At 43.9% G+C, this 14,410-nt stretch overlaps 1 protein-coding gene across 1 annotated transcript in view; it reads left to right on the plus strand.

Annotated features, from left to right (window-relative positions):
* LOC103373664 (poly [ADP-ribose] polymerase 14-like) overlaps positions 1-14,410 on the plus strand; it is a 29,447-nt gene that overhangs the window by 3,083 nt on the left and 11,954 nt on the right. The window contains exons 3-15 of the mRNA XM_008303619.1: positions 1,123-1,156; positions 2,076-2,150; positions 3,402-3,566; positions 4,875-5,000; positions 5,834-5,935; positions 6,601-8,773; positions 9,067-9,210; positions 10,060-10,129; positions 11,050-11,286; positions 12,458-12,679; positions 13,124-13,220; positions 13,491-13,640; positions 14,139-14,229. Of these exons, the coding sequence (XP_008301841.1) occupies positions 1,123-1,156; positions 2,076-2,150; positions 3,402-3,566; positions 4,875-5,000; positions 5,834-5,935; positions 6,601-8,773; positions 9,067-9,210; positions 10,060-10,129; positions 11,050-11,286; positions 12,458-12,679; positions 13,124-13,220; positions 13,491-13,640; positions 14,139-14,229 (3,686 nt within the window). The remainder of the gene's footprint in view (positions 1-1,122; positions 1,157-2,075; positions 2,151-3,401; positions 3,567-4,874; positions 5,001-5,833; positions 5,936-6,600; positions 8,774-9,066; positions 9,211-10,059; positions 10,130-11,049; positions 11,287-12,457; positions 12,680-13,123; positions 13,221-13,490; positions 13,641-14,138; positions 14,230-14,410) is intronic.

Genomic DNA, 14,410 nt, shown 5'->3' on the forward strand with positions numbered 1-14,410 from the left:
TGTTGGTTCTGGATGTTGGTTCTGGATGTGCAGAGCTACAAGCTGCTTCATGTGGACGTGTAACAACAGACGAGGCTGATTTCACTGAATAGATACTAAATGCTGGATCCGTTCAGTCGTTCTGATCCGATCAAACTGTCTGAGTTGCCACCAGAGTTTTATTTGTGGAGATATCAGATTGTTGAAGTGGCTTCACAGGTGTGTCTTGTGATAAAAATAGAAACATCTCAGCCAAACATCAGTACATCAGGTTTGTTCTGGACGGTGCCGTGAGCAGCAGGTGAGCCGTGAGCAGCAGGTGAGCCGTGAGCAGCAGGTGAGCCGTGAGCAGCAGGTGAGCCGTGAGCAGCAGGTGAGCTCTCAGCCGGTCGCCGGTTTGGGTGCGGCTCCTCCGTCACATGACAACGTGTTCTTCAGGTTTACGAGGCCATAAAATCAGCTGATCGGAGTCTGTCCTCGAGCTGAGTCATCGTTCTGCGTGTTCGTGTTTAACTTTACACCAACAGAACAAAGTGGTCCAGGTCACCAGAGACGTTCAGTCTGGAACGGGTCAACAGCTCGGTTCTGTTGAGTCTGTGGGTCGGGTTTCCGTCGGCCTCACGCCACACAAACGTCCTCATTTTGTGTTTCTTTGCACATTTTATTCAAAAGTGCTTCTTGTTTCCCAAAACACTTGAGCTCAGCAGCAGCAGCAGCAACTGGTGGTTCTGATTGTGCAGGTTTCAGCTCGTGGCCTCCACATGACGAGCAGCGGTCCAACAGAACCACCGTTTATTTTATAGCACATATACATTATTATTATTATGGGACTGACCAGGAGACATGTATCTGTACATAACTATGTGGAGGTTCCTCTCAGACTGTTTGCTGCCATCGTTTACTTCCCATAGAAGCCAAATGACTCAGGAGGACTCTTGATCTGTCAGAGAAACTGTTACTTGATTGATTGATTGATTGATTGATTGATTGATTGATTGATTGATTGATTGATTGATTGATTGATTGATTGATTGAAGCCTGACACATTTCCCTTTACCTGTAATGAGTCTCAGCTAAATTAAAATATGAAACCTTTTCACGATGTTCTCGTGATTTTTTGTTTATTCTATTTTCTCTCCTCAGGACCCAACGGACGGCGGCGGCGGCGGCGGTTCAGGTAAACTCTGCTCCTCTGTGGAGCTTCTCGGGTTCTACTGACTTGATGTACAGGAATCTGCTGATGTTTGACATCTGACCTGTTGTCCAGCAGTGTGTCGGTGTCACTCAGCTCCAGACGTAAACCTCTAAAAAACCAAGTTCTACCTTCATCCTATAAACACTTTCAGAGCTACAGAAAGTTTTATTATAAAGTAGTGTTTACTCACAATGAATCCTGCCTACAGATGGTCCTGGTGGGTTCTGGAGGTAAAACGGTCCTTCCATCGTCTAAAACTGGTTCTGACCAACCACCATCACACATATGAGCCTGGACAGTTTACCCAGAATACACTCTGGTGAATGATCAGAACCAGAACCACATCCAGGGTACCAATGATTGTTTCTATGACTCTGTGTCATAGACGTTAAACTGTTCACACTATGATCCATCCCATAATACTGATGCTCAAAGATGGTGACAGTAATAATGAACAGAACCAGGTCCAGTGTTCAGACTGAGACACCTGGATGGATGTAGAACTGATCTGCAGTCAGGTTCTAGCAGAACCCAGATGTGTTCTTCCTCCTAAATGTCATGTGTCTATCTGCTGTACTGATGAAGTTCTGAGGCTCAGAAATGATGGAAAAAATCCATTAAGGTGATCAATCTGGACCCTCCTCTGTGGACTTCAAGGACCTGGACCTCTGGAACATTCACAGTCTGAAGGTAGAACTCTGGTCAGTAGATGAAGCTGATACAGAACCAGATGTTCTGAGGAGGTTCTGGAGAAAGAGATTTCCTCCATTTATGGAAACAAACAGAGTTCTGTGATGTTTTTTTAAACACACTCGCGTCTGATTTCCTGTTTTTTATTGTTTTCCTGAGTGAGGATCAGTAAATCTAAACTGGACCTAAACCCGACTCTCTTCGTCCTCAGGCTCAGCGACAGAATCAAACACTCTGAAGTCAGAAGGTGGAGCTGAAGACGGAGCTTCGTCTTCCAGCGACGACGGTAAAAACCAGCCAGAGCCCAGGATCTGCTTTAACATGACTCTAACCACTGCAGCTTTGACTCCTTCATTCAGTTGATTTAATGCGTCAGAGGACACAGAGCAGACACATGACAGCAACACGGGACTGTAGAGATCACAGATAACACAACAAGAATCACAGAAACACTAGACATCAATGTGAGAACTGATGTGATTAATGAGGTTCTTAATGTGCACGTTTCCTGTCAGATAAACCAAAAGATGCAAAATAAAACACGATTTAAAAAGCTTTAATCATAATTTACTGTTATTTGACCAAAACGTCCTCAATAAAAGTTCTGTTGGTTGTTTTTCTGGAGCTTCCAGACAAATAAAAACAAAATAAAAAAGTCTTCCTTCAGATTGATCAAACGTTTTCTGGTCGTGATCACTTTCTGTTCTGGGCTCCATTAAACCCAAATAGAGTTCCTGTTTTGTGCAGTTACACAGATCTTAGAAAGTTTTTCTAACAAATTAAAAACCTGAAATACACACCTGTAGTCATCGGATGATCTGAGCACAACAAACTGGACTCACAACTTTGAGTCCAACAACGTTTTCCAGAACAAAAACTTAGAAGTTTACTGGTTCAGTGAATCTGAGAACAAAGGAAACAATCATTTACCCTCTGATGACATTTTTGATTTTTGATTTTAGTAAGTTTACTCTCGTTTTGGTCGTTTTATGCGTCTTTTGGGAAGTTTTTAGTCCCTTTGTGTCTTTTTCAGGCCACTTTGTGTCGGTTTTTTGTCGTTTTATGTCCATTTGTGACAGTTTTGATTGAAACAAGTCGATTTTTATCAGCTTTAAACTCAGCGATGATCTCAAAAATGAGCACAAATGTTAAACCATTTAAGAAAATGTGCACAAAAGTCTACTGATGTGAAACAGTGAAGGTAAAATACGTAAAATATGAGATGCAGCAGGTAAAAGTTAGTAAATTAAACTTCATCCTTCATGTTTTCAGACATTATTTTAAGGTTTTGGGGGTTTTATTTTTAATTTTTATGTGTTTTCTTTTCTTTTTTTTGCTTTATTATGTTGTGGAATGTCTGAAATACATCAGTTAATGAGTAAACGTAAAAGTACGAGCTTTTTCTCTCCTCATGAACTGACTTCTCGTGTCAGATGCACATTTCAGAATCAGTCCAGATCAGCAGAGACGATTGAGTGGATGTAGTTTTACTTTGAAGACTGATGGAAGGTGAAGCAGGCTTTTGTCGTCCCGTCAGACCGTCGGAGCGCCGCCGTGGTTCTGGAGAACGTCCCTGACAGGATGTCCAGGGACCTGCTGTCCATGCTGGTGGAGAACGTGTCGGGTCTGGACGACAGCAGCTACAGCCTGGAGGTGATCCTGGAGTCCAGCAGAGCCGTGGTGTCCTTCAGCAGCCCTGCAGGTACGAAGCATCGACGCAAACACACACCTCTGGGTTCAGATGTCTAAATCTACGGTCTGTGGTTCCGTTGGTTCCGTTGGTTCCATTACAAACAGACTCTGTGTTCCTCTGAGTGTCTTCAGGACGGTCGTGTCTCGTTTCTGTCGTCTTGTTTTGATCACTTTCTCCATCTTGGGGACAGTTTTGTGTCTTTGTGTTCACTTTGTGTCTCTTTATTGTTGCTCTGGTCACTGGTTCTGAGCCATGCTGCGTTTATTGTACTGATCCGGTAGGTTGGATGCTCCTCTCTTTGTGTCCCCTTTATGTTGTTTTCTATCTTGTTTTGTCATCTAGCATCTCGTTTTGGTCGTTTTATGCATCACAGGGACAGTTTTTAGTCACTCTGTGTCCGTCTTTGTTCTTGTTTTTGTCCTTTTTTGTCTATATTGTTGTTTTTTTGTCTCCTTTGTGTTGTTTCGTCTAGTTTTTGTCATTTAATATCTTACTTCTGTCATTATGTGTCTCATTATCTCTTGCACTTGTCGTTTCGTGTCTTGTTTTTGTCGGTTTATGCGTCTTTGGGACACAGTTTTGTATTTCTGTGTTCACTTTGTGTCTCCTTTTTGTCGTTTTCTGTCTCGTCTTTCTCTTTTTGTGTCGCGTTTGTGGACGTTTCGTGTTTGATTTTCCTCTCGGTCTGCCTCGTCGTCTCCTCGCTGCTCCGGAAGCTCTGCCTGAGTTTTTAACTGGAGAAACAGTTTCCCATAATTCTTTGTGTTTTCTTTTTTTTTTATAAGCTCTGGTGCTTTATTTGCACAGTAAGGTGATTTTTCTGAAGTATAATAATTTTAAGCTAAGCTACAGGCAACAACAGCTGCCTAGAAGTAGTGAAGAGTGATCAGCTAATACATCACCTTTACCTGTTTAGTGGTTTTAGCCAATCATCCGCTAGGTTTAGACGACTATTATCTGTTTTAGCTAATTATCTATAATAATATGAAAGAGTTCAGAGTTGATGAAGCTCTGCCGCAGTGGTTCCTCATCCTCTTTAAACTCAGAATGTTCTGCTGAGGAACCTTCACAAGGTTCCTTGAGTTCTTCCAGAAGCCTTCTGGTCTCGTTGACGTTCTTTAAAACCAGCAGATCGATTTCCAGGTTACAGCAGGAAGCACAAGGCATGAAAATAAATCTTTATTGTTCTCAGTAATGTGGAGCTTCTTTGAATCTAGATTTTTCTAGATGTTGTTTTCTGTCCCTCTGGTTGTCTGCTGAGAGGAATGATCTGTGCTCATTATTGTGATCATTACTGTGATCTGTGGCGCTCCTCAGACGCAGACCGGTTCCTGGCCGTGAGCAGAACCAGCGCCAAGCTGCAGAAACACGGACTCACGGCTCGACGGCTGGAGGCGGCGACCAGCGTCCGGGTGGAGAATCTTCCTCCGACGGCGGTCAAAGGTGAGCGGCTCCTCGGACTCTTTGGTTCTTGGTGTTTCACATCAACACAGCTCTGACGTCTGAGCTTGTTTCTCTTCAGTCCTGCCTTTTGCTTCGACCCACATCCTGATCTGCTCTTATTCTCGATCTCATCACGTCTGTGGTGTTCAGACCTGAAAGAACCCGTTTAATGTTGAAGGTTTACTCCAGTTTGTTCCTTTTTCTCACCTCTTCCCTGCAGGAGTCCACGATTTGTAAAACCTTAAGATAAGAGACAAAATCTGACATTTCAGTTTATAATAATGCTCCATTATATACATGGAAATATACATTTATTGAGCTTTATGATTTCATTCATATCAGCTCCGTCAGACAAACTACGAAGCATTTCATTTAAAGTTTATCAAAACAACAAGAATTTAAAATTCTCATGTGTCTATTTGTAGTATTTAATAATCAGGTACAGCAATAAAATGCATCATGTACATTTTCTGAAACGTCCCATTTCTAAGTTTTGTTAATTTTCTACCTTATTTTTTTTTATATTACACGTATAAAACAAATCTTTTTTGAAAGTGTGGCATCATTCGGCTGGTATTTCAACACATAGGCACAATAAAATGAAAAAATACTTTAAAAATGAGCAAAAACCTTTATCTGACAGTTGGATTTATTTCAGTTTTTCTGGTCCAGTTGGATGGATGTGATGAAGGATCATTTTAAACAGTTTTATGAAACATGTGAAGCAGTGACTCTTCAGCTCTCCTGACACCTGCTGGTCACATCCAGGATGGTCAGCTTCATCAGGTCATGTCCAGTAGAATCCATATCTCTGTGTTTCTGGTTCCTCGCAGACCTGCTGGAGATGTACTTTGAGAAGAACTTCGCTCTGCCGGACGACGTCGTGATGATTCCTGAGGAACAAGCTGCTGTCGTCACTTTCAGCGACCACAAAGGTTTTTACTTTGATTTACTGCCGATGTCTGACGAGTCAAAGTGAATTCTAACTAAAACCAAAAGTCTAAATACAACGATTATTTAAAAGCATGTGGACATCGGAGCGTCTTCAGAGCAGCTTCAGTAACACTTGAAAAATAGAAATAAAAAAACATCCTGACATTTGTAAAAAGGTTTTCTAAAAAGAGTTAAAGAGCTTTTATGAGTAAATTCCTGTTTATATTTAACATTCAGCAGAACCACATAATAAACGGTAACAGCTTGGGAATATCTATGGGAACTTACAGTTTATAGACCAATTAGTTATTGATTACTTTAGAAAATAATGTACAGTATTAGATTATGAAAAACTACAGCTCTAGTTTCTCGACATTACCACGAAGTGACTCTATTAGAAACAGCAGCTCCAACCTGTTTCAGACACGGACCGGTTCCAAGCAAGACAACGTTCTACGGACCGGTCATCACGCACATAACAAACAATAATTGGGTTTTTTTTTTTATGCAAAGAACAGTTCCCTAAATAAAGAGTTGGTGCTATGAAGAACCCTTTAAGAACCACTATTGTTCTGAGAGTCGTGTATGGCTTTATAGAAACATAAAAGAACACGGCATCATCTGAAGTCCACTCAGCTCACCTCTGTTTCTCTGTTTCCTGCTGCAGCTGTGCAGAACATCTGCATCAAAGAAGACTGTCTGATCCGCTCCATCCCTGTCAAGGTGTACCCGTTCTACCAGTCGCTGGGAACCGCCTTGTACGGCGAAGAGCGACCGGCGTGGAAGTTGCCCGAGTCCTTCACTGAGAGCGTTCACCCCGTTGTCTGGAAGTTCCTCCAGATGAAGAAGCTGTTCCAAAGCATCAGCGATCAGATGCGTCCACATTTCTGCAGCGTGGACTTGGACCAACCCGACGTGAAGCTCAGCCCTCTGCCCAGCTTTCTGAGACAGGCCGGTCTGACAGCGAATCACGTCGACGGCTGGCAACGTAGCGCCCTGGACGCCTTCCGCCGCCTGATGTCCCAGTACTCGGCCTTCGAGTGTCAGGCCAATGGGCCTGCGTGGAAGATTGCAGAGAAAGACGTCCGTTCGGTCCTGAGAGAAGACGGCGTCCCGGTGCTGGATGCTTCCAGGGGGGTTCTGACGGTCGCCGGCCGAGCTGACGATATGAAACAAATCAGGGCTTCTGTGGAGAACATTGTTCTGAAAGCCATGAGTGTCATTGAACGGCAGACGAACGGCGTCTCTGAGGTCATGCCTCTGTCTCCGGCCATGTTCTACATCCTGAAGCAGGAGGGGCTGAACAGAGCCGCCCAGGACATCTCCCCGGACATGAACCTCTCCTATGATGACGCCACCCAGCAGCTGACCATCGCTGGACTCCCTGCGGAGGTTTTCGAGACCAAGGCCTGGATCCTGGAGAGGAACATGAACATGTGCAAAAAACAGCTGAACATCCATCCTTGTCTTCTGAACTTCCTCGGGACAGTAGATCACACAGACATGTCCCAGGACCTGTTCACGTCCCAGGGCATCAGCGCCATCTACACCGTCGACAACAAAGGGCTTTTCCTGCTGGGAAGTTCCGACAGAATCCTCGCTGATGCAGAGAGTAAGATGAAGGCGGTTTTGGCCCAGCAGATTCTGGATGTGGAGGACCAAGAGGTGATGCAGCTTTCCGGCTGGATGGACCTGAAGCAGCAGCTGCTGGACACCTACAGCTCCTCCAAGAAGAAAACTGTGGCCATTCAGACCAACTCAGACAAAGTGATGGTTGCCGGCTTTGTGAGTCCCGTCAGAGAGGTGAGCCGCAGTCTGAAGGAGTTCATTACAAACTACTCAAGAGTTCAAGAAGCGGTTCGCGTTGAATCCTGCGCTGTTGTTCAGTTCATCAACAAGAAGAAAACACAGGATTGGTCCAGTATCTCCAGAGATAACAACGTGGCAGTCCGCTTTGATCCGGAGAGGCCGAGAATCATCCTCGCTGGGGCTCGTCTTCACGTCCAGAAAGCCAGATCCTACTTTCAGGAGCTGGCGAGTGCTCTCTGCACTGACACCCTAACCGTGGACAAGCCTGGAGCCAAGAAGTATTTCCAGTCTTCGGGAGGCTGGTTCCTGTCGACCATCATGACAGAGTTCAGCTGTGTGGTGGTGCTTCGCCCAGAGGTCCAGGACGAAGACGAGGAAGAAAACTATGAGGGAGAAAACAATGTTTGTTACTGCAAAGTGAAGACCACCGGCAGAGTTCTGGTTTCTGTCAGCAAGGCAGACATCTGTAGCTTCAGCGTCGACGCTGTGGTCAACGCAGCCAACGAGGACTTGAAGCACATCGGCGGCTTGGCTTTGGCTCTGCTTCAGGCTGCAGGACCAGAGCTGCAGAAGACCAGCGACGACTACGTGGCTAAAAACGGACCTCTGCGTCCGGGCGACGCCATGGTAACGGGTGCGTATAACCTGTCCTGCAAGCACATCGTGCATGCTGTCGGTCCGCGGTTCTCCGACTTCGACAGGAAGACTTCGGTGTCGCGTCTGAAGACGGCAGTTAAAGAAAGTCTGAGACAAGCGGAGGCAGTGAACTGCTCCTCCGTCGCCCTGCCGGCCATCAGCTCGGGGGTGTTCGGATTCCCGGTCCAGCTCTGTGCCGAGACCATCGCTCAGGCGGTGCGGGAATACTGCGACAGTCCGCAAGGTCCGCGGTCACTGACCGAGGTTCACCTGGTGGACAACAAGGAAGACACCGTCAGAGTCATGGCTGCAGCTGTCAACACCGAGTTCATCGACCTGGAACCGACCATGACCGTCCCACCGCCGGCCGCCGGCAGAGGCACCAGGGCTTCTGGGTAAAATAAACAGTCTTCAGCAGCTGCTTAGCTTAGCGTAGCATAGAAACTGGAAGCAAGGGGAAGGTGCTAGCCTGTTGCTGTCCAAAGGTAGTCTTGCATATCCAGGCCTACCACCACCAGCTGCTGAGCCACATAAACTAATGACAGTAAAGACTCAGAGCTCAGACTGGACACAGCATGTTCTCAGTCAGCTAGCTGCCACGCTAACAGCTGCTAAAACCTTCATGCTTCCTGTTTACATTTCTGTTTCTGCATCGGTTCATTCACCAAGTTGCTCCTTGACTCCTCAGCGGCGCCCAGCGAGGTCGAGGTCGAGGTCGAGGAGGAGGTCGAGGAGGTTGGTCTGGTGAAGCAGGAGGAAGAGGAGCTGGATTTCAGGGCAACAGAGGAGGTCAGAGCCGGGGAGGACACAGCCGGCCTGGAGGGAGAGAAACGTGAGCATCTTCATCATCCTCTGCTTCGTCTACATTTCTGCTTCTCAGTCAGTGTTTCAACCCTCTGAACCTCTGACCAGTTTCTGAGCTTTCTTCTGCTCTGTGGAAACGCTGCCATTTATTTTCCAGTGGGTTGGATTTTCCTCGTCTTCCTTTTGTCATTTAGTGTCTCGTTTGTGTTATTTTGCCTCGATTCTCTCAGGTTTTGTCTTGTCTTGTCATCTCGTGTCCCTTTGTGTCCGTCTTTCTTTTGTTTTCGTCATTTTGTGTATTTTTTTGTCATTTTGTGTCTCGTTGTGACAGTTTTCATTAAAACCGACTCAATCCTCTGGTTTTCACACCGCCTGCAGTTCAACCTAAAAGCTCAGAATTTCTGTTTTTGGTGAATCTTTAAATGAAAGAATAGAGGGATCATGGTGACTTATAAAAATGTTCAGGTTAGTTTTGGATTATTTGTTGGTTGTTTGTTGGTTGTTTGTTGAAGGTTCATCTGAAAGTTTTTATTTCTTAATGTTTTTACTGTCTGATTACATTTTTAATCATTTGGACTTTTTTGTTGTATAAAGAGAACGTGACAAAACGCAGGAAATTTTTCATGAGTTTATTTTAAAAAGAAAAAAGTTTCCTGATCATTTTGTTTAAAATCAATGTTTTTATAAAAGATTTTCTACATTTTACTTTTAGTATTTTTGTTGTTGTATTTTTTAAAAACATTTTTGATGTTTTGCAGATAGTTTTGATGATTTTGTGGGGATATTTTTGGATATTTTTGGATATTTTTGGATATTTTTGGATATTTTTGACACTGCGTTCACCGTTTGCTCATGAAGCTGCATTTGTCGTCTGCAGGAGAACGGAGCAGATCACTGCCGAGGGCCTGAAGGTGGTTCTCTGTGTGGGGAACATCGAGCAGCAGAAGGTGAGAACCCAACTCTGCCTTTGAAATCCCCACCAGGATACAGGATGCTGCTTTAGGTTTAGATCACATCATTCATTAAACCTGGATTAAAGCTAAACTCAGCCTGGATCACATCGTCATAGTCTGTGTTTTAATGAAGATTGTCCAGATTGTCTGAATCATTTTATTTGGAAGTCAACTTTACCTTTAAAGGCTCAATATTCAGTTATCTTTTTATTCAGGTCAAGTTTTATTGAAAATGTGGGTATTTAAAGATATACATGAGATTTCTTTTTTCAGATATTTTGTAAATATGTTTTGACATTTAGTTATTTTTAAGGCATTCTGATTGGATGTTGTATAATTTTGTGCACTTTTTATTAACATGTTTCTGAATGTCTTTATATTTTGGGCTCGAGTTTGATCTTCTACATATTTTTCACATCTTATTAAAGCCTTTGGGATGTTTGTAGGATTATTTCTTACACATGTTATTCATATTTTTCTGAAATTCTAATAACATTCCAGAACATTTTACAAATATTTTTCTTTTTCTGCATATTTTTTTGCATTTAAAAAAAACAAAACACTGCAGTAAGATTTTCCAACATTTCTTTAAAAAATGTTTTAGTAATATTTTTCTCATGTGTTAAATATTTTTAAATATTCATTTTACATTTTTCAGATGTTGTATTAATATTTTGGGATAATTAATTAATTTTTTGGGATTTGTAGTAATTCTGCATATTTAATTTACGATTGAAGCTTTTGTGTAATATTTTGTGGCTTTATTGATTATTTTTCACTCAGTTTTTTCACATTTTAATGAACCTTTTTAGACGATTTGATAGTTTTTTCTCACAGTTTCCTGAAGCAGCAGGTAAATCTGAGGCCTCCAGACGTGGCTGACCTCATCAGTCCGTCCTCACTTTGTGTTTCAGACCGACGTCATCGTCAACACCATCTCAGAGAACAAGAACCTGAAGCAGGGAGCCGTTTCCAAAGCCATCCTGGAGGCGGCCGGACAACGGCTGCAGGTGGCCGTTCTCTCCGAAGCCTCCGCCGCGACGCTGCAGCACGGCGACGTGGTCGTCACCGACGGCTTCGGTCTCATGTGCCGGAAAGTCTTTCACACCGTTTGTCCTCCTTGGGACAACAGAGGCGGACTGGCAGAGGAGGTGAGACGCTTCAGAGCAGCTCGGTGTCGATGCTTTCAAACTACTTAGTGTGAAGACGTTCAGAGCAGCTGACAGCAGAGTGAGGAGACGAGTCGGTCCATTAGAAGGTTTGTTCTGAGAATCTGCAGCTGCTGTGAAACACTTAGAAGTCCAGCCTAACTCAGCCGTAATCCTGTGTTGAATCAGGGCTGCCACTTTAACGGCCTCATTTCGATTAATTAATTACAGAAGAAACGACACGTGAAACAAAAAGCGCATGTAATGTCGCCTTTCTGATGTAACACTGATGACACGCTCCGGCCGCCAGGTGGCGCTAATGCATCTAAAGTTGGTTTGTAGCCGTGAAGAAGATGCTCAGGATGAGTAACGTCAGCGCACGAGAAAGTTTAAACGATGACGAGCTGTGGGCTTGTTGTCAAACCAAACCAAGTCTTAAAACGTTGGCTATAATCGCTGTAACTAACTTTGAGTTGCGCTGATCAGTGAACGCAGCAGACGGATGAAAAACGCAGATAAACACAGAAGAATAATCAACATGTTGGTTGTTTGTCGTAAAACCAGAACGTATTTGAACTGAAAAACTTTACTTCCTGTGTCAAATGTTGCTATTTGATAAAAATGCAGTAAATTAATTAATGACTAAACCTCTGATTAGTGGCTGGATTTTTCTGTCGATATATTCGTTTCCATGAGATTGTCAGAAACGTTTTCACTTTACACTGAGCTGATTTTAATTAAGACAGTTCACCGTTTAGAAGCCGTCACCAAACACCACCACCGTGAGCCTCGGACGGCCGCAACAGTCAAACAAACAACCGCAATGTGGCAAAAAACACACAAAACAACCAGAACGTGATGCAAAACGACCATAAAATGAAATAAAGGACATGTGATGCAGAGGTGTGGTTACACAAACGTTTCTGTCCAGAGTTTTAACATCTGAGGAAACGTTGGTTCCACGTTTTATACATGTTTAGTAAAATAAGAAAAGAAAACCAACCGAGTCCTGCTGACAGAAGACGTCTCTGAGTTGTTGTTCTGGTTCCACAGAGCTGCAGAGAAACATGAACCTCAGTGAAGGAACATGAGCTGAACCGAACCAGAACTCTCTGGTCTCCTGTGTACGTTGCTGCTAGTAGTTATTGTGCTTCTGTTGGTGTCTGTGCTTCAGGAGCTGGTGTCCATCGTCAGGTTCTGTCTGGACGAGGCGGAGAAGCTTCGCATGGCGTCGTTGTCCTTCCCGGCCGTCGGAACCGGAAACCTGGGCTTCCCCAGAGACGTGGTGTCCAGAGTCCTGCTGGGCGAGATCCGCTTGTTCAGCCGCACCAGGACGCCCCAACACCTGAAGGAGGTGGCCGTCGTCGTTCACCCCTCCGACAGCCCCACCCTGGAGGTTAGTGTCTGATTGGTTCATACGCCAGGTGTGTCCAGGTGTGTCCAGGTGTGTCCAGGTGTGTCCAGGTGTGTCCAGGTGTCTGAGCCAATCAAATAAGAGCTTTTGCTTTGGCAGTTCACCCAGTGACTCTGTTCCACCTTGTTAGTCTGAGATCTATTGTTGTATTTATGTGTGTTTTGTGTGTGTTTGGTGATTTAGTATTGATCCATTATTATTATTATTATTATTATTATTATTATTATTATTATTATTATTTAAAGGTAATGTTCCTTTAAACACACCAACAGGCAGATTTTGTTCTTTAGAGTTGAAATAGAAATAAAATATTTTAAATAAATACCAACAGCTGCAGTTGAACTCTTTATGATTGTTGTTGTTGTTGTTGTTGTTGTTATTATTATTACTACATCTGCTCCTGTATTAACATAAAGTGGTCGTCAGTGTTTCAGCAGAGAGTTTAAAGCTCCGTCTGGTCCGAAGAAGGAAGCCGCCGAGCCACCTGCTGGTCGAGCCGTCAGCCAATCACAGCCCTCGGCAGGTGAGCCGGTCGTTTACTTCCTGATGCAGGACGACAGTCTGTCCAGCAGGGGGCGCCTCTCTGAGCGTTTAATCAGAACTGATTAATTCATTTATGACTTTATTTGATTCATTCAGACTCAACGTTGACTTTTATTGATTTAAGACAGAAATGAGAATTTAAACTGTGACTTTAATTGATGATTGATTGATTTTAGAGAAACGAGTTCAATCAATGATCTGAGACACAACGTGACGGTAACCTGTGTGTGTGTGTGTGTGTGTGTGTCAGCATCCATCAGCCCCGTGTTGTCGCCGTCCCTCGGTGTGTATCGGATGCAGGTGGGTCAGCTGACCCTTGAGGTGTCGTCTGGTGACATCACCAAGGAGGCCAGTGATGTCATCGTCAACTCGTCCAATCAGGACTTCACGCTGAAAGCAGGTGAGTTTTTCCTTCCTGTTGAGTTCATTTTGTGTATGACTTTTGTTGGTTAATGTCTCATTCTTGTTTTGACAGTTTTGTGTTGTTATTGTTCAACATCTTAATTCTACAGTTTTGCGTCTCGTTTTGACATTTTTGTGTTTTGTTTTTTGTCGTTTTGGGTTCTTCTGGTTTTGTTCCACATTTCTCTTGTTTGTGTTGTTTTGTGACTCTTTGGCGTCATTTTGGAGATTTTTTCTTTCTAAAGTCAACAACCTGCCGACAGATTTAGGGAACAGGAGCCAACGTGAAAGTCGTAAATAAGAAATCCTGATACTTCAGAAGCAGGAGTTCAGGATGAATCATTGAAGTTTCACTCAGGATGTGCGACTGAACAGCTTCTGAACATGCTCTCATTGTTTAGCCGTTACATCCATGACTAGAGGCTGAACACTAGCTGGTTCTGGTGTCGTCCTGGTTCTGTGTGACAGCAGACGTTCACTGTGTGGTTCTGTTCAGGCGTCTCCAAGGCCATCTTAGACGGCGCTGGACAATCAGTGGAGCTGGAGTGTTTGCAGATCGGTGAGTTTCATTCTCCTTCTTTCATGTGAAGCTTTCTAAGAGGACAAACTCAACATTTTATTTTGTGTTTTTCACATCTGCTCGTATAAAACGGCTCCTTCTGTTCAACATCTGTTCATGTAGAATCCAATCAGAGAGGTTTACGCAAAGACACATGAAGCGACAGTTTTTGAGTCTCTGGGGACCAGTTTGAAGCCATTTTGGAGAAC

Source organism: Stegastes partitus, unplaced genomic scaffold (genome assembly GCF_000690725.1).
Source record: "Stegastes partitus isolate 25-593 unplaced genomic scaffold, Stegastes_partitus-1.0.2 Scaffold2042, whole genome shotgun sequence".
In the NCBI taxonomy this organism is placed as follows: Eukaryota; Metazoa; Chordata; class Actinopteri; family Pomacentridae; genus Stegastes; species Stegastes partitus.